We start from the raw sequence: 21,955 nt of genomic DNA on the forward strand, positions 1-21,955 counted from the left end.
AGACACACAGACAGATGCACACACACATACACACACAGAGACTTTCACCCATTAATACATCTCTTCCTTACGGAAGAAAAAATACATATATTGTTTAATAAAATGATACATTTTGTTGAGTGTACCATCTCACTTTATCACTCACACTGTCCGCGAGTGTTGTTGTAAAATATGATGGTGATGGTAGCAGTGATGATGATGATGATGATGATGATGATGATGATGATGATGATGATGATGATGATGATGATGATGGCGACGACGACGACGACGACGACGATGACGACGACGATGATGATGATGATGATTTAGTTTTGAATGTCATAGAGAACATGGACAGTGATACATGTACTGACTCAAGTAGTACCAGTGAGTCAGATTAGAGTGACACTGATAATGTCAATACTGAAGGTGAAGGTGATGATGATGACAATGATATCAGGGAACTTTTACAAGTGACCAGATCAGACAGAGTATGCACAACATGGAAAGCATGTATTATATACTAACTAGATTGTGCATCATTATAAGAGAAATGTCACTAGCCAGTTTTTTTTTTTTACTGTTTGTCACTTTATATGTACAGATATTGCTTTTTTTTACTGTTTGTCACTTTATATCATATGTACAATTAATATTGCTTTATAATACAGAGTCAAAATCATTTAATTTGTATGTATACATATAATGGGACTATTGGTTAACGATCAGTATATGCAATTGTAATGGGGAGGGTCATCTTTTACAAAATGGGACAAAGGGGAGGGTCACTTTTTACAAATAGAGAATGGGGGGGGGTCATGTTTTTCTTAACAGACCATGTGTGATTTCCTCCGGCCCTCCCCCTTGTAAATACTGAAGGCTCCCTAATGTGTCAACATGCACATATATGTATACACACACACACACACACACATACATACATACATACATACATACATACATACATACATACATACATACATACATACATACATACATACATATACATATACATACATACATCGTACGTACGTACGTACGTACGTACGTACGTACATACATACATACATACATACATACATACATACATACATACAGATACATACATACATTAAGTGTATCTGTATCGACCTTGACAATCCCAATTTAGTCGTCTGAAGATCGCTCGAAGAGTGAAACTCTGTGGAACGACTTATTACATCCTTATATATATATATATATATATATATATATATATATATATATATATATATATATATATATATATATATATATATATATATATATATATATATATATATAATTGACTGGATGTAGATAAAACCACATAAAAGTGCTCAATACGGGTAGTAAAATTAATATGCAAATTTTCAAAACCTGTATATATATATATATATATATATATATATATATATATATATATATATATATATATATATATATATATATATATATATATATATATATATATATATATATCCATCCGCTGTACGGACCTATTGCGCGGCAACGGTCCTTCAAACAGTACTTCCTCAACTCCCTCTCGATCGTAAAATTCATCGTAAAATTCATCGTAAAATTCAATGCGACCGCCTCTCTCATCGCACTGCACTGCAACCTCTGTCCTTCACATACTGTATACAACTGGGTTACCTGGGGCACAATCAATAACTGGGACATCTTTAGCCTTTCAGAAACAAACGACAATGGAGAGGCTCGAACCTGAAACCTGCAGATTTCAATGACTCCAACCACATTCGACCACCACGACCCTCTTGCCTAGCCTACTGGGTTAATTGTTATGATGAAGAACACGCTCATCCATCAACCCGGTATTATTGCATAAATTATTCACAACATACACAAAAAAATAATTGTTTCGTGTATTACAACATACACACTAATCCCGACTTGTCAGTTTGACAGGTGCAGCCAACGGGCAGATTTGTGTTGTCATTAATAATCATATTAAATGTTTTTAAGAATCGCTCCTCCCAAAACAATTGTGGGGAAAGATGTTTTAATAGCTGTTCTTATGTACCCTCCCACTAGTGGTGAAGTATGTATACATGCCCTCCCTCCCTCCCTTCCACTGGGTTTGAACTTGCCCGTCAGCTCACTGCCCTCCCACTGAATATTGTGAGTGATTTACTCACTCTCTACCAAAAAAAGGTCTGTGCTTTCCACTATACCAACAATTCGTGTTGGTGTACACAATGAGTGTTACCTTAAAAGACATAATCATGTCTCCCCCCCGCCCTCCCACTGTACCAAAATCAGGATTTTCCCGCTGCAATTCTTCCTTTTCTGCTACCCCCCACCCCCGCTACCGATCGAAAAAATTGCCCGCTCACTGAAAAACAGTTTTTTTGCAAGAACAGCTTCGTTGACTGCACCTGGCTAGAAATGTATATTGGAGCCCGTCTCCTTGCCAACGCAAGATGAGTATTGCAATCCCCGTCAACTAGTTACGACTCCATCGGAAATAGACTTTAATAACCCTGTGATTAAATACCCATAGCTTTTAATGTATTGTTTTGATGTAGATTTGATAAAAGTAATTCAACATTAAAACATTCTCGTTCAGTGTACATGTACGAATTTGTCTCTGTTTTGCAAAATAATAAGATGGAACTCGATTGTTTTTCTTACATTAATTCTGTATATCACATATTGTGCTGTACACGACAGCAGCACTATCTTGTACGGTGGTAGCTTTTGAACACGGGATGGTGTACTATTAGAATATTCAACCTAATTGTTGAATAATTATGTTAAATGTTGTTGAGTCAAACAATGAGAAGTAGATTTTGCCTAGCCAGATGATAACATCATGTACCAATGTATTAGTAAGATATTTAATAATTTGTCCACCGAGACAATAAAATGTAGCAATGTTACAAAGATTTTTGTCCAGCCAGACAATGATTTGTTCAACATAGCTGGTTTCCATTGTAAAATGTGACATATGTTGAAATGAGGTCAAAGGTCACATACACTCGAGATTGTATCAACAGGTGAATTCATTCTCAGATTACTACTTGTAGTCATTACTATCTGATTAAATTTGACATATCTAAATCCTTAATCTTTCCGACATCTTCTTGAATTACAGCAATTTTACGTCTGCCTTGTCCTACGTCATTCGCACTCCAGAATCAGTGGGCGAAGTCATCAAACGACAGAATACCGATGTCCCGATCCAAAACTTAATTTCCTTTATGCAACAAAATGTACCCCCCATGGACGTTATCATATATTATATGCGCATTTTGTACACCAAAAAGACACTCATTCTGACGAGTCACCATGTTGCAAGCATTTGTCGCTCTCGTTGATTTTTTAGCACAACTGAACTAATAAGGTTCAGTAGTGTTATAGGCATGGTGTGGTGTGGTGCGGTGCGGTGTGGTGCGGTGTGGTGTGGTGTGGTGTGTGTGTGTGTGTGTGTGTGTGTGTGTGTGTGTGTGTGTGTGTGTGTGTGTGTGTGTGTGTGTGAACGAACGACTTAACTCAAATACCGCCAGACCGATTGCCTTGGTATTTTGGTGTTATAGGCATGGTGTGGTGTGGTGAGGTGTGGTGTGGTGTGTGTGTGTGTGTGTGTGTGTGTGTGTGTGTGTGTGTGTGTGTGTGTGTGTGTGAACGAACTACTTAACTCAAATACCGCCAGACCGATTGCCTTGGTATTTGGTGTCTAGTTGGCAAATTGTTCAAAGCAAAATGATTATTCACTGGTGTGATTTTGGTCAAAAGATGTCAGTTTTGATAAAACAAACTTAAAAACTCCGAAACTACTTGGTAGATTGGTCTAAAATTTGGTGGGACAGTTTTTAGGGGTGTGTAGATTAAGATTTGTTTATGACACAACGATCATTAATACGCAAATTAGGTCTAAAAATTGTGCCTTTTTGGTAAAAAATCTTTAATTCCAAAACTACTGAGCAGATTGAGCTGAATTTAATGGGGGTACATTTGGAGATGTGTAGATGAAGAACTATTAAGCATATAATGATCTTATCAGCAATATGCAAATTAGGTGTAAAAAATATGAATTTTGGTCAAAAGCTTATATCTAAAAAAAGTGCTTGGTTGATGGTACTGAATTTTGGTGAGATGTTTCTAGACATGTTATTCTGCAGATGTTGTTTAAAATGTGTTGACACAACTGGCCCTAGCAACAATGACCATGCCCATAGCAACAACCAATGCCAGAATAGTTTGCTAAAATAACAACTTCATCTGGTAGGCAAGTGAGTAAACATTCATAAGATGTATGCAATTATGCTTAGCAACAGGGCCACGCCCATAGCAACAGCCAAACAATGGTGTATATTGCAAAGATAACAAAAGGGATTAAGAGACAAATGAATAAACTTTCAAAACATGTATACAAATATGCCTATTAACAAGCCCACGCCCATAGCAACAGCCAAATAATAGTGTACATTGCAAAGATAACAACAGGGATTAATAGACAAATGAATAAGTATTCAAAAAATGTATGCAAATATGTTTATCAACATGACCATACCCATAGCAACAGCCAAATGATCGCGTATATCACAAAGATAACAACAGGGCTGGAAAGGCAACTGGATAATCACTCAGCAAATTAACACCTATACCTAGCATGGATCAGCATATGGATAAACATTTGCAAAAACTGTGTAGTTGTGCTACAACGCCATTGGCGTTATTTTTTAGAATGTAAAGACGCTTGCGAAAGTAAAGGCCGGTCACGAGGTACTAAAACTTGCTCTTGCATAAAGCCTATGCCAATATAATCAAGGTATAATATAGTAATTTATTTATAGTAATTTCTAATCAATTTTGGAGTAATTTGCGATAATGAAATGTGTATCATAACACAATGCATTATTGTGTACGATGAATATGGAATTGGCAAGACGCGATAAGTGGGTTGATTAATTGCTTGTTTTTGTGTACATTTCAGTCATCCATACATTCACCGTGACGTATAATCAAATATCTATTCAGTAGTAGTTGTAATGGTTTTATTCATTTTATTTTATCAAAGTCTGTACCGACTCAACAATTATGATAAACACTTACATCCTATGTACATAAAATATGTCGTCGTTATTCTAACAAACATGATTATAACTACATCAACTTCACTTGCACACTTAGGGAGCCTTCAATAATTACAGGGGGGAGGGCCGGAGGAATTAGGGGAGTCACTTTTTACAAATCTGTTCATGAAGTGCTCAAAACATGTTTCACTTTTTTTTCCTATAGCACCCTTGTAACCATGGTAATGAACAGCCCAAAGTTGCGGTTATGGCGTTATACATACATTGTATGCAAATTCCATGCAATATAGCTGGTAGGTGTACACTAAGTGACCCCCAGAACATTAATATTATTTTGATAGTGAACAGCCCAAAGTTGCCTCAAATTATGGCGCTATGCATACATTGTATGCAAATTACATGCAATATTGCTGGTAGGTGCACACTTTAATGAAATGAAAATTAATATCATGTTGATTGTTGACGCTGCACTTTGCATTTTTATTAGCTATGGGTATGAAAACACGATTGACTTTTACTATATCATCCCTGTATACGTAACAATGGTAATGAACAGCCCAATGTTGCCTTAAGTTATGGCTTATTAGGGTTAGGGTTGGGCATCATAAAATCAGACCACATCATCAAGTAGCTGCGGACAACCATATGGCAGATAGGGAGGAGAAAAGTGTGTCTCACAGGAGAAAAACCGGGAACGGCTGGAAAAGGTATTAGGGATAATGTTCTAGAAATTTTGACCTCAGTCCCACAATGTTAGGAGCCATATAGTGTGTGGCCTGCAACTCAGCCAATGAGATCCAAACACAGGTACTGATTAATGCAGTGCCTTCACTCAATTCAAATATAATGTACTAGTAGTAGTTGGAGAAATAGCCAATGCCTAAAACTTTAAATATTTTAACGGGCGGGACATATTTTAGAGAAAGGAAATTTAGTGAGGGTCACTTTGTAGCATGACGGAATCGGGGGGGGGGGTCACATTTTACGCAACAGTCCGGGCCTGATTTCGTCCCGACCCTTCCCCTTGTAATTACTGAAGGCTTCTTTATCTGTATCGTTTTGAATTCAAACCTTCCTCCACTATAAGACTTCCGTTGTTGCAACGGTACATATTTACAGTGCTATGAAAAGGCACATCGTTTTACGACGATGTTTTAAGTATTCAAAAACGTGATGTCGTTACTATTGTTATCATTTTATCCATGTCTTTTCTTGTTGTTTCTTTGTTTATGCATAGGTCTTTTTTTTTCCTTTCTATCAAAACAAAAAATATTCGAGAAATGTCCTCTACCCCTTCCCCAAACGATGTTTCCCCATTGCATCATGTTATCCTGGATACGGACATTTTGACAAAGGTGTTGGAGATCCTGTTACTTTAAACTGTCCTTTGAGAACATTGGAAGGAACTTGTGTGACTTGATTTGGTTGCTGGCCACCAACATACACAGTATAGATGCCTGGTTCTATCACCCACTGAGTGGTGTATACCGCCATCACGCGGGGAACAATGGTAAAAGTTATGGAGATTGACTGATTAGGTTGTATCTCTGTACGGTTGAAGCTTACTAACTGCCATTTAGGAACTGGGATAGTTGCGTTGTTCCAGCTCAAATAACACTGTGTTACCTGGAAATTAGAAAACGTGTGCAGTTAAAAGTCGATTTGTTCAGTTGATTGTGACGAGAAAGTATAAACAAAATTCCCAAGCTCTATACGTACTAAAACAAATCAAACTAAAAGTCAGAGGAGTTGCATAAATGACACAATTTACACTAGTCTTTTAGTCGTGTGAACAAATCTAATGATAGCGTTTAGTTTTCCTCAGTTAAAGTACCATGCGCCTTGCAAATAAAGTCTAGCAAAGTGTTGCTGTTACTTTGTTCAAGAAAACCTCCACCAATTCTCAGTTAACATCAAGAAAAAAATCATGAACCACCGTACATTTTTTTTAAAAAGAGGCCAAAATGTCAACATGAACTATTTTGGAATCTCAGAAAATGGCTGAATGTCTTTAGTTGTAACTCTATAGGAAGGATTGTCTATTTCCTTGAAAACAAGACGGTGATCTGGATGAGCCCTATAATTATGTCTTCATCATAAGAAGGGAACAAGCTTTCAGGCTATGGCAAAGTCTGAATAGATAATGATAACTTTGAATTCAGGGAAATTGGTCCTCAAGACGCGTTCTTCCTATAAGGCCAAAAAAGATTGTTTCTGGTCAGAACATTCTGTCTATATAAAGCGACGACGCTATTTTATTTTTTTTATTCTCAACAAACCTGTCACTCAATCTACTAATTATGGCAGTTACTGTTCTTTTATTTAGTACTTTAGAGCAAGTGTGTATGTGGGACAGATGTCGTTTGCTTGGTCACGATTGGCTCTGCAGTTGTCTTCACTGAAGTAGGGAGTGTTATTTTTTGTGTTTCCCCCACGGATCTGCAGATTGCATGGGCTGGACAAACACGAAACAAAAACCGACGCAAGGGTAAATTTAAGTGATACGCGCGCAGACCAGAAACAATTCTTCTTCTTTTTGGCCTAATGTTTTTTCAAAATTACTACTAACCTCGTCCCCCGCCAAGTTTCCAGTGTTTTGTACAACAACAGTGATAGATTCGTTATCACAGGCTTTGAGGGTAGTTGTCTTCAAGCGTAAGTCGGCATATTTGAATTCGGTGTAAGACAGACCATAACCGAACGGAAATAACGGGTCGCCATGGAAATAACGATAAGTTCTTCCATCCATTGTGTAATTAACCATCGGAGGAACCTAATGTACATAAAGCAAACAAACACACATTTTTCCAGTGGTAGAACATGACTAAATGACCTATTCGTATGTATGTCTTTTTATCCAAGAACACCAATTTGAAATTGAAACTATTTATCTGAAAGAAATAAGCTCTTAAGAGTCATGAATATTCAGTGTGCAACTAATGAATAATCATATGTGCATGTATTGCAATAGTGCATCACTGAAAGGATCGAGGTGAAAAAGAGTTTCAATTTGGTGTTTCTTGGCAACAGCGCGAAAATTATGAGATTTGAAATCATGAAATCTATCTCCAAAACCCACAGTTTTTGAAAATACTTTCATTTCTTGGAATGGTGTTCCCCTTTAATGAGTTTCAGGAACCATTATTTTACTTTATCTATCAATCAAAGCTTTAATAACGACAAATTCCCACCTGGTCCATAGATTTTGGCCATGTCATTGGTAACCGTCCTGCAGGATTGCTACCTTCCATATTTACAAACAGTCGATATAAAGCTGTACCAGTGGCTTGAGCTGGGAAGAAACATTCTACAATGGCTGAAACTGCATCGTTATTCACAGCCCACGATACGTCCAGTGGTCCAGCATTGAATAACAGTAAAATCACAGGTTTACCGTCAGCTGAAAGAAAAGGGATTGAAACAACTAACACATCAAATAAAACAAAACTATACTTAGTTCCTATGAATTCAACGTATCTTTAATTCAGAGTTTGAATTGAAACTAGAGTGTACATGCATTTTCGTTTCGGCATTAGAAGACAATTCTATGTCGTGCAGTGATCGACTTCGTATACATTGTTGTTTTACAATCCACCACGTATACACGACATGTCTCCAATAGGCTGCCAGACATTGTCGTTGATGGCGCTCGTACCATCTACGTCCCACACACACATTTTGGGTCAAAGTGAAATGTTGTAGAGTCATCCGTACTAGTAGTCTATGAACTGCAATGTACATACCATATTTCACAGCATCTTGGAGAAGTTGTAATTGTTTACCAGGAAGGGATAAGTCAGATCTGTCATAAAATTCAGCTTCAATGGACGACCCTACAAGCAAGACAGCAGAGATTGAAATAAGATACCTTGGCAATCAAGACGATGAAAAACTGTTTGCCAACAAAATGTATATCGAAAAGTACTTTTGATATATTGGGGAAAACTCAGTTTAAGAAAGAAGGTGTGTATGTGTTACTTCGCGAATATGTATACCACAAGGAAAGTTCTCACTGTTCTTATATTAGCGACGGAATATTTCGCGATATTATGTTTTTTTTCTGTCAGAAAGTGATTTCCCCATCCCGCGGCCCGTCTTTCAGATTAATGGTATGATTATTTGTGTGTTGCTTTTTCTAAACTATCTAAATTGAATACTTTTTTATTAGCCAAAACCTACAAATCAGCTAAATGAATCGGATAGAGACGGCAACACTGCTGTCATCTGCTATTTGCTAAAACAATACTGTCGCAATAATACTTAGGTCGATTTTAACTGTAGAACAGACCTGTTCCAAGAGCAACTACTACCATATCAGCTCCACTCACAGCAGCTTTGACTAAGGAAGGGAAATAATTGGAGCACGAAGCAGTTAAACATCCTGGCGTACATCTAGTATCGGAGGCCATTGCTTTCAGTCCCTGACATGGCGTCACAACGAAGTCTCGGTCTGGATTTGGTGCATAGTCACCAAATAATGTGGAAGGGTTGTCAGCGAATGGTCCGACTACCTGGTGAGATAAACAACATCAACGATACACAAATTAGTTATTTAAAGAGCTAGTCGGTCAATAAATCGGTTGATTTTTTTTCCTGACACTTATTCCTCATTGAAGGTCATCGGGTCCACGAATCATAATTACGAATCGAACAAAGACAAAGAGAGACCGCGTACGCCATCCTCGGAAGCCAGAGCACATATTTCTGTTGACGCGACGAAATATGCCTCTGGTCCGTACTTCTGGACGGTGCCGTAAACAGGTAAACAGGCCTGTGGGTTTTACGACGATGGCAAACTCTTTCGTGCGATAATATGAGACCCTAAAATAAACACACAAATATGTATTGCATATACTTACAGCGAATTTTCCAACCCTTGTTTTCACGGGTAAGAGTTTTCCTTGATTTTTCAAAAGAACAAAACTCTTTACTGCAGCCATTATAGCAAGTTCTTGGTGTTCTTTACTTTGTACCACGGACATATTTAACGTTGAGAACGGATTCATCTCCGGAGGGTCGAACTCGCCAAGTTTCATTCTCGTGTAGAAGAGTGGTTTGACGCGTTCGATAACTGTTTCTTTTGTAATAAGATCCATTTTCACCGCATCACCGATACGTGTGTAGTACCCGTCACCAACTGGGAAAGATAAATCCAGATTACAACCAGCGTTCACGGTCAAGATAACCGTTTCTATGACATCGTCCGTAAAATGATGAGCTGTCCTAATGAACTCAACAGCGCCCTCATCGCTCACAACGTAGCCACGAAATCCCCACTCCTTTCGTAAAATGTCAGTCAACAATTTCTTGTTTCCACAAGCTGGAACTCCGTTTATCCTGAATGAAACATAAATACGATAATATATTTATTTATCTTTTTTAACTCCGGCTCCAGGCCCATAAAAAAGGGGAAAATATAAATGTGCAAAAACAAACCAAAAGACCAAAGTTACAAATGGAACAGAACAATTAAAAGCTAATACAAAGTATCTCTCCATTGCCTGCATTGCAGAGAGTTATTTTTTTGCTTTATGTGTAAAAAGTACTCATAATATTCTAATTACTGAAGTATGCTTAGCTATCATGGCCGCTTGATATTGGCTGAACTCAAACCTGGTAAACGATCCGCTGACATGATATGAAGAATATCGAGGAAATCCCTACCATGTGATCTGGTGATCAACTGATTTAACCAATTTTACGATGCCAGAAGACAAATGCAATGACATAGAAGGTATGCACTAAAATTAACATTATGCTGGAATAGTTAATCGAGTTTTCTTATGATAGTATTTTCACTTGAGTCAAAAAGTTCACAAACTCGGTTTGTGCCACTTTACATGTTTATCGTTCAATGCTTGATAGAAGAATGAGATCAGAGTAGTCACTTGATTTGCAACGAAGTACACAATTTGTGGATACGTCATCACAAACGTGTCATACGTTTACATTTTTGCTCTTACCTATTGTAGCTGCACATAACACTATAAGTTCCTGCCTTTACACATTCATGAAAGGCCGGTAAAAATGTCATCTGCCAGTCACGCTCCGAAACCTATTTAAGAGGGAAAACACTAGTAAATTAAACATGATGGCTGTTGCAGAGAGTGTAGACAGCTTTTGAAGTTAAATTTTAGTGATTTTTTTCAAAAATTTCCCCACTTCCTCTCTTGGATCATCGTTTCAATACAGGTCCTCGCCAATGTTGGTATAATATTATATTGAATGAAGTACAAAAAAAAAAGTAAGGTACACCGTAACGGGCGCGGCCTCACACAGCGGTCAACCCCTTTTCACGGGCGGAGAGATACGACAACATCTTACAGTTTACACAATAAAGTAATCAATAAAAATTATAATAATATTCTTTTCGTCACCTCACTTCGCCAATGTCGAAATAGCATTCTGTATTGGAATAGTATAGTTCTGCTGCTGGAGTGTCATCGTTTATGGCACAGACAACGTATGGTACACTGTGCACTGCGTACTTTGGCGTCGAATGTCACTAGTTAAATTTTCGAATGTAATCGTATGAGGCACGATACCTTTGCGTTGAATGAAAATCTTGGCTGTGGAATATCTTCTGGCCCACCATGCACATCGAAATGCTTGCATCCAGCATTAGCAATGACGTAACGCGGATGGTTACCTTGGAGACCACTGACGTAACTTTTGACCAATTGACCGGCCAGAAAAGGGTCTTCACCATAGGTTTCCTGAACAGGTAAAGGTATACGAATACATCTATGATAGGAACATTTGCAAAAACAACTCTCTTGTCATCATGTTTCGATTCACAGTTAACGTTGTTAGTGAATGTCACAAATTGTGTGTGTATGTGTGTATGTGTGTATGTGTGTGTGTGTGTGTGTGTGTGTGTGCGTGTGTGCGTGCGTGTGTGCGTGTTCGTGTGTATGCATGTCTATGTGTGTCTATCTTTGTGAGGGGTGAGGAGGGTACTTGCCTGGTTTCTTCCCCATAAGGGATGCCTAGCAATGTTGATAACAGGACTGAAACAGCTAAGTCCAGTGTGTTGCTCATAAATACCCCTTTTAGTGTAGTCATTGTGTTTAGCTCTAACTTCGTATGCAATAGCCTCTGCCACTTTCTCCAATATACCGGGACTAAAACATAAAGGGAGTAAAACCACACGTTCAATGTAAATACGAGGTTATTTTCAGAAGAAAACTCGACTATGCATGCATATTATTACTACATTATAACAATAAATGCTGAATCAAAGTTATTTTATTTAAGGTTCAATTTCAAGTCGGCAATTTGTGGTTAACCGCGTGTCATCTTTAAAAAATCCTACTACGTTCCACCTCAGACCACCAAACAAGTTCCACCATCCGACCACACAAGGGCGTGATACAGTCCTCAAGAAACGGAGTGGTGGAAACGCATCGTCGTAAACCATACCTTCTTTTACGGCACCGTCCAAGACACACCGCCAAGACGATGAACTGCAGTAACTCATAGACATAATAAGTCAAGATGGTACATGGTGCTCGGGATCCTTTTATTGATTACGATCCAATGAAAGCCTATTCAGGACTTCATGCTTCATACTTCACAGTTCACACTTCACACCACAGTTTATTACGTCAATGATCAGTTGGAATAATTCAGATGTAAAAACGTAATCATCATACATGTATTTACCTGAACATGGCTGCCAGACCAATTGATTGTGGGAAGGCTGTATCCAAGCCAGTAGGTGAGACTGCCCCGTGTAGACACTCCGAGTTCCATACGTATGGTTTGATCCCCAGTCTATCAATAGAAGGGGCGGGGCTCGTCCTTGCCATTTGGAACACCATTTCATCCAGAGTCAAGCGACTGACCAAATCATCGACCCGTTGATCCCATGGCAAAGATGTATTTTGAAAAGGGTATGAACTTGACCCTGGCACTGGTACAACCAGGTAGCCAAGAAGAGACAACACCAAAGCGCTAGCAATGATAGCCATTAGTTGTATCATTGGACCCAGACTGGACCCGGAGACCGGACCCGAACCTTCACAGCTCAAAGTGCAGTTCGCTGTGTGAAAGATTAACCTGAGGTCATTCTAGCATCTGGCTGCTGAAAGTCCAGATGCTCTATCAATCATGTGATAGTCTGTTTGTACTTTTGTATCTGTATAAATACGTTGAATAACCAGATGTATCGACAGAAATGCACTTAGTCCAGTTATGTATTAGGATCCCCCGGGGGTAACTCTGTGGGTAACACGGACCCTCCCCGTATTGCCGTCGATGGGACTTGCCCCCCCCCCCCCCCGAGATCTCCCTAATACATCCATGCTTAGTCCATGGAGGTAGGAAGCCCTTCCTACCGCTATGCTTAGTCGAACTGGATGGGTAGATACTACTCCACGGTGTTTGAGGATCTTTGAAGACATCGAGAACCAGCTTTAACTATGCTATGCTATCATCAGGTTTATTATTGTTCGTGGAAAGAATGAGTGCTTGCATTGCAGTTTCAAATTGGCATCTTGTAGCAAAGAGATTCGTTTGCAGCAAATTTTTCCACAGGGTTTATGCTGGCAAATCCCTAAAATTTCCTATTGATCTCGTTCGTCTCTGTGGTATGAGGTAGGTATCTGCGTGAATGACCGGTAATTTCGTTCCATTTGCGCTTACTAATAATTTAATTTGTAAGAATAAGTTCTAGATGTCATCTACTCATGTGCATTCCTCGGTATGAAGATGCTTGACAAAAGAAACGTTCATTACCTTCGGCTAACAATAAATATTATTTGATATTATTTTGTAGTCGCAGTCTTACTCAGGTTGATTTTTTTCATCCAAATTTAATACAACATCAGTTCTAAGCTTTTTTAATTTTTGCATGCAGAAAATCAAATCTTATTGTTATTTTGAATGTGTCAACTGGATAGTTTGGTGAGTTTAAATGAATTAGTAGAAGTTACGATTTCCTTTCATATTACTGTTTGTTGTCTCATAACTGGACAGAAGTCTCATACACAATAAATTGTTCATACTGAGGCAGCCAAGCTAAGACGGTTTAACGTCTAATGTTCTTGAATAACAAAAAACATACCCACGTGCACCCCTACACTCGCACACAGCCAGTCACACGCACGCATGCATATACGCACCCCCCCCACACACACACACACACACTCACTCAATTAAGCATCTGACAAAGAAAAGCAAAAGTCAAATTTAGAAAGATGGTTGTTATTGTAACCAAAGGAAATAGTGCTTCCAAAAAACAAATTTTTAACAAGTCACGCATAGCTAATACTGCAAACCAGATGTATTCACTTGACCAGAATGTCGGATCGCTAAATATAGCCTCATCGTCCACGTGACAATTCCATTCGAAACTAGGTAACTGTGAGAGTTTGTTAAGTTATCCCCATCACCGTCAATTTTCTCTATGCTAATTTTTTCACTTTCTTTTCATATTTCATACTTCATATTTGATAATTTTCATTTCATCTTTTCAAAACTCTAATGACTTCAATTTAGTCTATTTTTCATTTGAAATTTGACTTTTCTATCTTTTGTTTTTGAGATTTTTATTTTCTCAACAATATCCAGTAACATTTCAAACACATTCTATAGCTGCAGTTTTTGAAATGAGTTTGTATACAGACTCGGTAAAAAATACCCTAAGATAACTATCAGGCCTGTTGAACAATTATTACATCCTTGTTATCATAGACAAATACACTATCATTTCTTTTACGTGATACAAGTTCTGGATCTTGAAGAACCTGGAAAACGTCACGAAATACATCTTCAGGTGCTGTTTCTCTAAAATTCAGAACATGGGTCAAAAGATCTAAGATCAAGTTTCCGATCTCAGAATCTTTCTGTAAACACAAAGTGATGTCGATGGCAGCCTCCATATCCGATACTCTGACACTGGCCCCAATTTCATTAAATACAGCAACCACTTTGTCAGTTGGAAACCTTTTGTGACCAAAGAGGTGGGATGGGAACTTCTTTCGTATTGCATCAAGCACATTTTTCTCTGTTAACAAAAACATACACACAGTCAATATTAGCAGTGTGTGATAATGTGTACAATAATCACATGCAACTTTGTGAGAGGAAATGCACTCTTACTCTCTTAGAACATCTAATGTTTACTTCCCTTTTCACTACTATGTTAATCTGCACACACACACACACACACACCTGTGACCTTTTTATTTCATTTTCATGGCGCTCATAATTATGCATGACCTATTGTTATCTTAGGAAGCTCATCTCCTAACGACCATAGCTCTAGATGTATATGCTATGAGGTTCGACACGTCTTCCGTCTTCCGCTATGGTTCCTTCCCTTTATAAATAGCGAGACTGCGAACACATTTCATTCGCATGGATTTGGGGATTAAAACCCACCCATATCCTTGCTAATGACAATAAAAAAATACTAAGAGCAACTTTAGATCATTACATGCAACCTACGTCTTGTCTATTCTGCCATTTCTTGTCTTAACGTACACTCGAGCCGCAAAACGTGCGACATGATAGCTAAAAAAAAAGGTTGTGCACGTGTCACTATGCAACATTGAGCTCATCTGTTTGCATGACTTGCCATTTTCGTTTTGCAGCTCTAGCAAACGTAAGGCAAGAATTGACAGAATACACAAGATGTAGGTTGAATTTAGTGATTTAAAGATAATTTCTGTATTTTACATACTCATTAGTACATGGGTATGGGTGGTTTTTATTCCGAAAATCCGTGAGAATGAAATCTCGCTATTTATAATCGGAAAAAGGCTAAGAAAAATGATTTAATCCGTGACCGTGCTGTTACAGAGGCTGTGATTGTATGCTCCCCAGGCCTGTACCAGGGATAATAATTGAATAATTGTGAGGTGCTTAAAATTTGTGCAAACGCGCAACATAAAAAACATTATTAGTACCACATACAAAAATAATTTAAAGCTGCTACGAATAACACCCAATCAAACCTCCAAACAATATCATACATGCAAATAGAGAAATTCAACCATACCCGAATCGTTCGTGATGACAATAGTTCCATTCTTCATCAACATCTTGTACAGGTCCTTCATTGGCTGTTCAATATCCTCAAAGTAAACCGTAACACCAATGAGAATTATGCAGTGAAAGCATTGGTTGTTATTGTCACCTTCCATGTATTCTTGTAACGTCATAGTCTTCCATTCAAACTCTACTCCCTCCAGTGCCGACCCCACTTTGGCGACATTCTCCTTAAAAAGGGATATCATAGCAGGTGAAGGCTCCATAATTGTTGCTTTGATTCTTGGATATCGCTTTTTTAGTTGAATAAGCACCTTTATATCTGATTCGCCTGGAAATGAATATTTAAAATTGTGAGAATAGACATCACAGCTTATGAGATTAATTTTTGTACTGCTGTATAAGGTCTTTCAAACCATAGAACTTACATGAGAGATTGAATGTTTATATATATATATATATATATATATATATATATATATATATATATATATATATATATATATATATATATATATATATATATATATATATATAATTGCGCTCTGCCACTGCAGTATAAAAACTATATATATATAGTTTTAATAGTTCTGGAACTCTAAACTCTGGCTAATGAGAACAATAATGATTTAGCCCAAACTGAAAGTCACCAGTCTACGGAGGGGGGGGGGGAGGCTGTTGGATTCAGAAGTTGAAGTTGACGATGTTAGAATTAAAACGGCCACATCTGGTGACCCTTTTTAGGTCATCATAATGCTAAAATCATGAAATATTTAAGTTGATATGTGTGTGGACGTTCTGTTAGCAAAGGCACAATATCATTGCCTTTATATTTGTATAACTAGAATGAGACTGCTGGTCACAGTTCTATATTGTAACCCATGTCTTAATCTCTTAATCTCTCTAAACTCAATATTTGCACACTGATTTTTGCAATCATAGTTATTGATTAGTTTTCTAAGAAAAGCTAAATATTAAAAGACGAGTACAGTTTCAAAACTCTAAAAAGTTGCGCATACATAAACATAGTGACATACGCATTGCGTCTGGACGAAATATCGTAATACATGGGACTTGATATTGAGGACTCCTAAACCTCGCGATAGTTAGTGACGTCCCTCTCCGCCATTTTGGAAAATACATGTTGTCGTCGTCGCACAATGTACAATGTCAAACTACTAACTAAAAGTGTTTTCAAAGTAAAATTGAACAGAAAACTAATGATCGCACACAACGTCACCATTTTATCAAAAGGTATATTGTTTTGACGACATGAATGCTAGTCGAAAGTCTACAGCATCATGTTTGGCATTACCAATATCAATATATAGCTTCAGTTGACTGTGGTCAGTTCACACTTCGTCTTTGTAAATAGTCGAGTATTAACGGAGTATAAAACGGCAACCTCTGAGATAACTACTAAGCAGTGAATACTTTTGACACATTCGCTAGTTTGTCGCTCGTTGAGGAATGGTGTGATTCAACATTTGGAGTCTCCAGTTTGGCTAAAATAGCGTAAGTTTGAGTCCCTAGTCGCCAGTCATATAGCGCATGCAAAGTCATTGCGCCGCTATGCATCCTTTGGTAAAACCACCAATTTTTTATCGTTCAGTATATAGGACGTGCATGTGTACAAGTCATTGAGCCGTTACACAGCCGCTTCGCAAGCTAATATTAGCCACTGAATAACCTTTTCATTTGGAACACGTTTACATAAACATTACATCTCAACAACAAAAATTAGGACATACAAAGGGCATTATTTTCGATGACGTTTTCCATTAACACCATTGAATTGATAAGGTTCAGTAGTGTTATAAGCATGGTGCAGTGTTTGTTTGTTTGTATGTATGTGTGTGTGTGTGTGTGTGTGTGTGTGTGTGTGTGTGTGTGTGTGTGTGTGTGTGTGTGTGTGTTCACGACTTACACTCAAACACCGTCAGACCAATTGCCTTGATTTGGTGGGGACATTACTTGTGATGTCTAGTTGGGAAATTGTTCAAAACAAAATGATCACATCACATTCGCAGGTATGCGATTTGCGTCAAAATGCCATTTTTGGTCACTTATATTGCAAAGATAAGAGGTATTAATAGACCAATGAACATTCAAAAAATGTATGCATATATCTCTAGCAACATGACCACACCTATAGCAACAGCCAAATGATCGCGTATACAGTATTGCAAAGACAACAACAGGGCTGGATAGGTAACTGGATAATCATTCAGCTAATTAACACCTATACCTAGTATGGATCAGCAGATGGATAAACAATTTTAAAAATGGTACAGCTGTGTCACAACGCCATTGCCACTATTTTCAATTTTTGCAAATTGCCAAAGATTTACTCTCTGAGTTATGATGACAGATTTTGTGTTTTGAAACAGTCACTTGCTAGATCGTTATTATCTTCAGGGACTTATATCCCAAAACGTTTTGTTCTTGAACGAGCTATTGTCTCTTCATTTAGCCATTTTCTTGTCCTAAAAATATCGCAATGGTATATTTTAGTTGTGCAAAATATCCAGTGCTATCAATAAATAATGAAACTGTATGAAATGTGATTACTTTCCCATATGAGTGTCTGTCATCTTTTTTGTCTTCATGTGCAACATTCTGCAATTGACAAAACATTTTTACTCTTGAATGTACCCAGTACATACAAGAAAGAGTATGAGATATATGTGAAAATTGTAATGCTCAGAACAGAAGACTAACTGCATGCCGATTTTGAAAACAAAGATAAATGATGGCGAATTGCAGAGAAAAAATAACCTGACAACTAATCGAAAATCTACACCAAATGTAATGACGAATACAGATTTCTCAGTGAAATAATCTTTACAAATGTTCACAAAGTGTTCCTTTGTGGCATTGTTGATTTAGTACAGTGAATTTGTGTGAAGGCACTACATCAACAAATTCCAGTGTTTGGATCTGGTCTAACAGAGTTAAATGTCAGAACTCTCTATGAGACTAGACTCTAGTTCATTCCCTGGCTTTTGAGAATTAATATAGAAAGCATACATTATACCACGTACAGTCCCAGGGACTGTGATTATACCTGCTTGAACATGTGCCATCACGTTAAACTTTACGTGCGTGTTGTTATGTGCGCCAAAAATCCGTGGAATTCAATCAAAGATCCTAAAACGCCAAAGCCTAGAGCCATGGATGTATTGTTACTTTTCGTCTTCGCACACAGCTGACAGCCCGACCAAGTAACTACACTGTCTCGAAACACTCTCACATATTACGTCCGAGTCAACATCTGTATGTACCAGGATTATGGCCAAATAATTAATGCAATCCATATTGGTAAAGTCTGCAGGAGGCGTTAACATGCCCTAAAAAGTATTCTCAAAACATTGATGAATTATCACTAGGAATCCTAGCTATTTATGAAATGTAGACTGTCGTCTCATGTACTCGAGTACGCTTGAAATCCTGTGGTCTGAATCCGATATCCTTGAGACAGTCTGTTGACCTTTCAGTCAAACTATGATCGCATGTTAAAATATTGAATTTACTGAAATTATGAATATGTCATCTGTGACAGTTTTAGTGAGATGGATACATGGATCCATGCCAAGAACCTACTCGTTTGGGGATATACTCTTGCTTTTTCTTAACGATCACACGAGACTGGATTCTTGCTTGTCTAAAATTATCATTTCCAAATTGTCAGTTACCTCGGGATATCCCTGACTGCAAAACGTCACCTACCTGACCCACTACCTACGCCCAGGTAGTAGAATTGTTCTATGTCGCCTTTGGCGCCTGAAATGATTTCTTGGGGAATTTCAGCTGAACATAGCCCGTTCACCTTCTCAGCCCTGTCTGTGTGGCTGAGGTAGGCAGCCTGACTTTGAAGATAGTGAGTAGGAGACGACAACAACGAAGTCATCTGTGAAGCCATCATGATCACAGGCAGCTGACGTTCTAGAAGTTTCAACTGTGAACAAAATGCGTTCGAACATAGCATTATCATGTAGATGCGTACATACATGTACATTTTATATAAGGATGAACGCGTACTCTATAAGTCATGTGTTATAGCAGCTCGTGACACTGAACGTCTTGGGGAGATACAGACAGTTATAGTGTATGCAACGCAATGCGAAGCGACCAAAATTTTCACGGTGATGTCCGACAGGGTAATTGTTGATTATCTGTAATACTTATTACCTGCTACAATGCATCAACACTCTCCTAAACTCTTCTAAAAGTTCAGTAATTGCGACGATGTGGACAAAACCCCTTGACCGACCAGACAGGCAGCTGACAACGTTCTAAATGGTTCAACTGTAAGGGGTAGACCATTCGATATCCTGGGGGGGGGGGGGGTGGAAGATTGGTGGAGAGTCACTATTTTTTCCCCACCTGCTTGCCTGTGAATTAGTTTTTTTAGCTCCGCTGTCAGCGAAAGCTGAAAGCGTAGCTTTAGGTATAGGTTGTATAGAGTATAGAGAGTAGAGTGAATCATAGGTGTCCGTCAAACTTTTATATTTTCACTATCTACTCCAAAAGTGACAGTCGGAATTCTTCGATATTTGGTGGGCATGTTCCCTGGGGGGGAGGCTATTCAGATTTGTTCATGCCAAGTTGATCTGTGCCATTTTCAATTTTTTATGATTTTTTTTTTCCAAAAATGACATTTTTATCAACTCCTCACAAACTTCAAGTCAGATTGCTTTGATATCTGGTGTGTTGATGCACAGAGGGTAGCTTACTTAGATTTGTTAATTTCAAGTCAGCACGTCTTCTCTTCTATTTTTTATGATTTTTTTTTTGTAATTTGAAAAAAAAAATGAATATGTTAATGAGCATTATGACCGACGCCATATTGGAAATCAGTCCGCGAGACTTTAGGTAAAGTGCAACTTTTCAAAAGACACTATTGACGTCAAACAAGCAATGTAATATATGCTATAGTCTTAATTCTACGCATTGTGCGCCCAAATGACAAATATTTGTTCGAAAAAGGGTTGTAAACTTCAATCCAAATTCTCCACCCTCCTACAGAATGGTTCATTCCAGTATACGCACCTCACGATCAAGTGAGAGGTTACTAAAATGCCCATTGCAGGTAGTCCGACGGGATAGTGTCTTTTCGATAGGTATATTAGGGAGCTCAGAATTCAAACCACCGGTTATGTGAATTCACGGTCATAGTAAAATTCATTTGATTTTTAATTTGCTATTTTGACCAACTCCGGTTGTCTATTCGCGATAAAATTACGATTAGCTTGGAAACGGGGTAGATTTTCTCTGATTCCGTGTCATAAAAGCTTATCATGTGTTGTGTAGTTTTCGAAAAGCACACCCGGTGGGAAAGTCGCCCAACAGGCGATCTCGCGCCATTGCTGTACTACGTGGCACTTTATTCTGGCGGGGTGTCTCTTGAAAACGGGAATAGCGAAGGGTGAGCCAATCAAGTGAGACCTTTCAAATGTAGTTAATATTATAGCCAATAAAATTAGTTGTACGATGATATGTGTATAATAAGGGTAAGGCTGGCCGCGCCGGCCTCTACACTGTAACAAGTAAATTAGTAAAGTTGAAATCTTTGTCGTACGATTTCGTATTTATGTACGGATGCGAAGTCTTTCTAAACAGTAATTTTTAGATCAGTTAGTATTTAAACTACGTTTCTGAGTTAATTATTCGGTAGGTTATTGACGAGCTCCCTTTGTAAAAAACGCTGTACAAATTGGATGTCAGCGCAGCGTTCGCCCGGGCTCGGCCACGTTCAGCGGAACTAAGTGAAGCTCAATCATAATGGTGGCTGTCAAAATCGAAGACGCAATTTGACCGTATTGTTATTTCAGTGAGTTTATTCAGCAAGAAAACAACGTGTTCTATGTTTTTGTAGTTCCTACATGATGTGATGATCGTCTTTTTTACCGGTACAACTT

General features: G+C 38.2%; 2 protein-coding genes across 3 annotated transcripts; both read right to left on the reverse strand.

Annotated features, from left to right (window-relative positions):
* Window positions 1–6,365: 6,365 nt before the first annotated feature.
* Window positions 6,366–13,012, reverse strand: LOC144443692 (uncharacterized). The gene is made up of 10 exons (XM_078133230.1): window positions 12,705–13,012; window positions 12,004–12,163; window positions 11,585–11,755; window positions 11,003–11,094; window positions 9,899–10,376; window positions 9,328–9,550; window positions 8,783–8,872; window positions 8,231–8,439; window positions 7,609–7,812; window positions 6,366–6,665 (listed from the first exon to the last, which is right to left on the reverse strand). The coding sequence occupies exons 1-10, from the start codon at window positions 13,010–13,012 to the stop codon at window positions 6,366–6,368; spliced, it is 2,235 nt and encodes a 744-aa protein (XP_077989356.1).
* A 1,236-nt stretch (window positions 13,013–14,248) lies between these two features.
* Window positions 14,249–20,330, reverse strand: LOC144443784 (histamine N-methyltransferase-like). 2 transcript variants are annotated; one of them, XM_078133328.1, is made up of 4 exons: window positions 20,226–20,330; window positions 19,764–19,992; window positions 16,045–16,365; window positions 14,249–15,048 (listed from the first exon to the last, which is right to left on the reverse strand). In XM_078133328.1, the coding sequence occupies exons 2-4, from the start codon at window positions 19,957–19,959 to the stop codon at window positions 14,696–14,698; spliced, it is 870 nt and encodes a 289-aa protein (XP_077989454.1). In that variant the 5' UTR covers window positions 19,960–19,992; window positions 20,226–20,330; the 3' UTR covers window positions 14,249–14,695. The 2 variants fall into 2 exon arrangements, with proteins under 2 accessions (XP_077989454.1, XP_077989455.1); XM_078133329.1 differs by lacking the exons at window positions 19,764–19,992; window positions 20,226–20,330 and adding an exon at window positions 19,102–19,275.
* Window positions 20,331–21,955: the final 1,625 nt, after the last annotated feature.

The sequence above is a fragment of the Glandiceps talaboti genome, chromosome 12, assembly GCF_964340395.1.
Source record: "Glandiceps talaboti chromosome 12, keGlaTala1.1, whole genome shotgun sequence".
Lineage (NCBI taxonomy): Eukaryota > Metazoa > Hemichordata > Enteropneusta > Spengelidae > Glandiceps > Glandiceps talaboti.

Bases quoted from the DNA above. Each gene is read 5' to 3' on its own strand.
- LOC144443692 (XM_078133230.1), bottom strand. From the start codon at position 13,012: ATGGCTATCATTGCTAGCGCTTTGGTGTTGTCTCTTCTTGGCTACCTG. The intron at 9,551-9,898 runs GTAAGTATATGC...TTATCTCACCAG, and splicing joins CAAGGGTTGGAAAATTCGCT to GTAGTCGGACCATTCGCTGA. The intron at 7,813-8,230 runs GTGGGAATTTGT...TATGTACATTAG, and splicing joins GGCCAAAATCTATGGACCAG to GTTCCTCCGATGGTTAATTA.
- LOC144443784 (XM_078133328.1), bottom strand. From the start codon at position 19,959: ATGATGGCTTCACAGATGACTTCGTTGTTGTCGTCTCCTACTCACTAT. The intron at 16,366-19,763 runs GTAGGTGACGTT...ATTCATTTCCAG, and splicing joins GGGCGTAGGTAGTGGGTCAG to GCGAATCAGATATAAAGGTG. The intron at 15,049-16,044 runs GTATGGTTGAAT...TTTTGTTAACAG, and splicing joins TGTCATCACGAACGATTCGG to AGAAAAATGTGCTTGATGCA.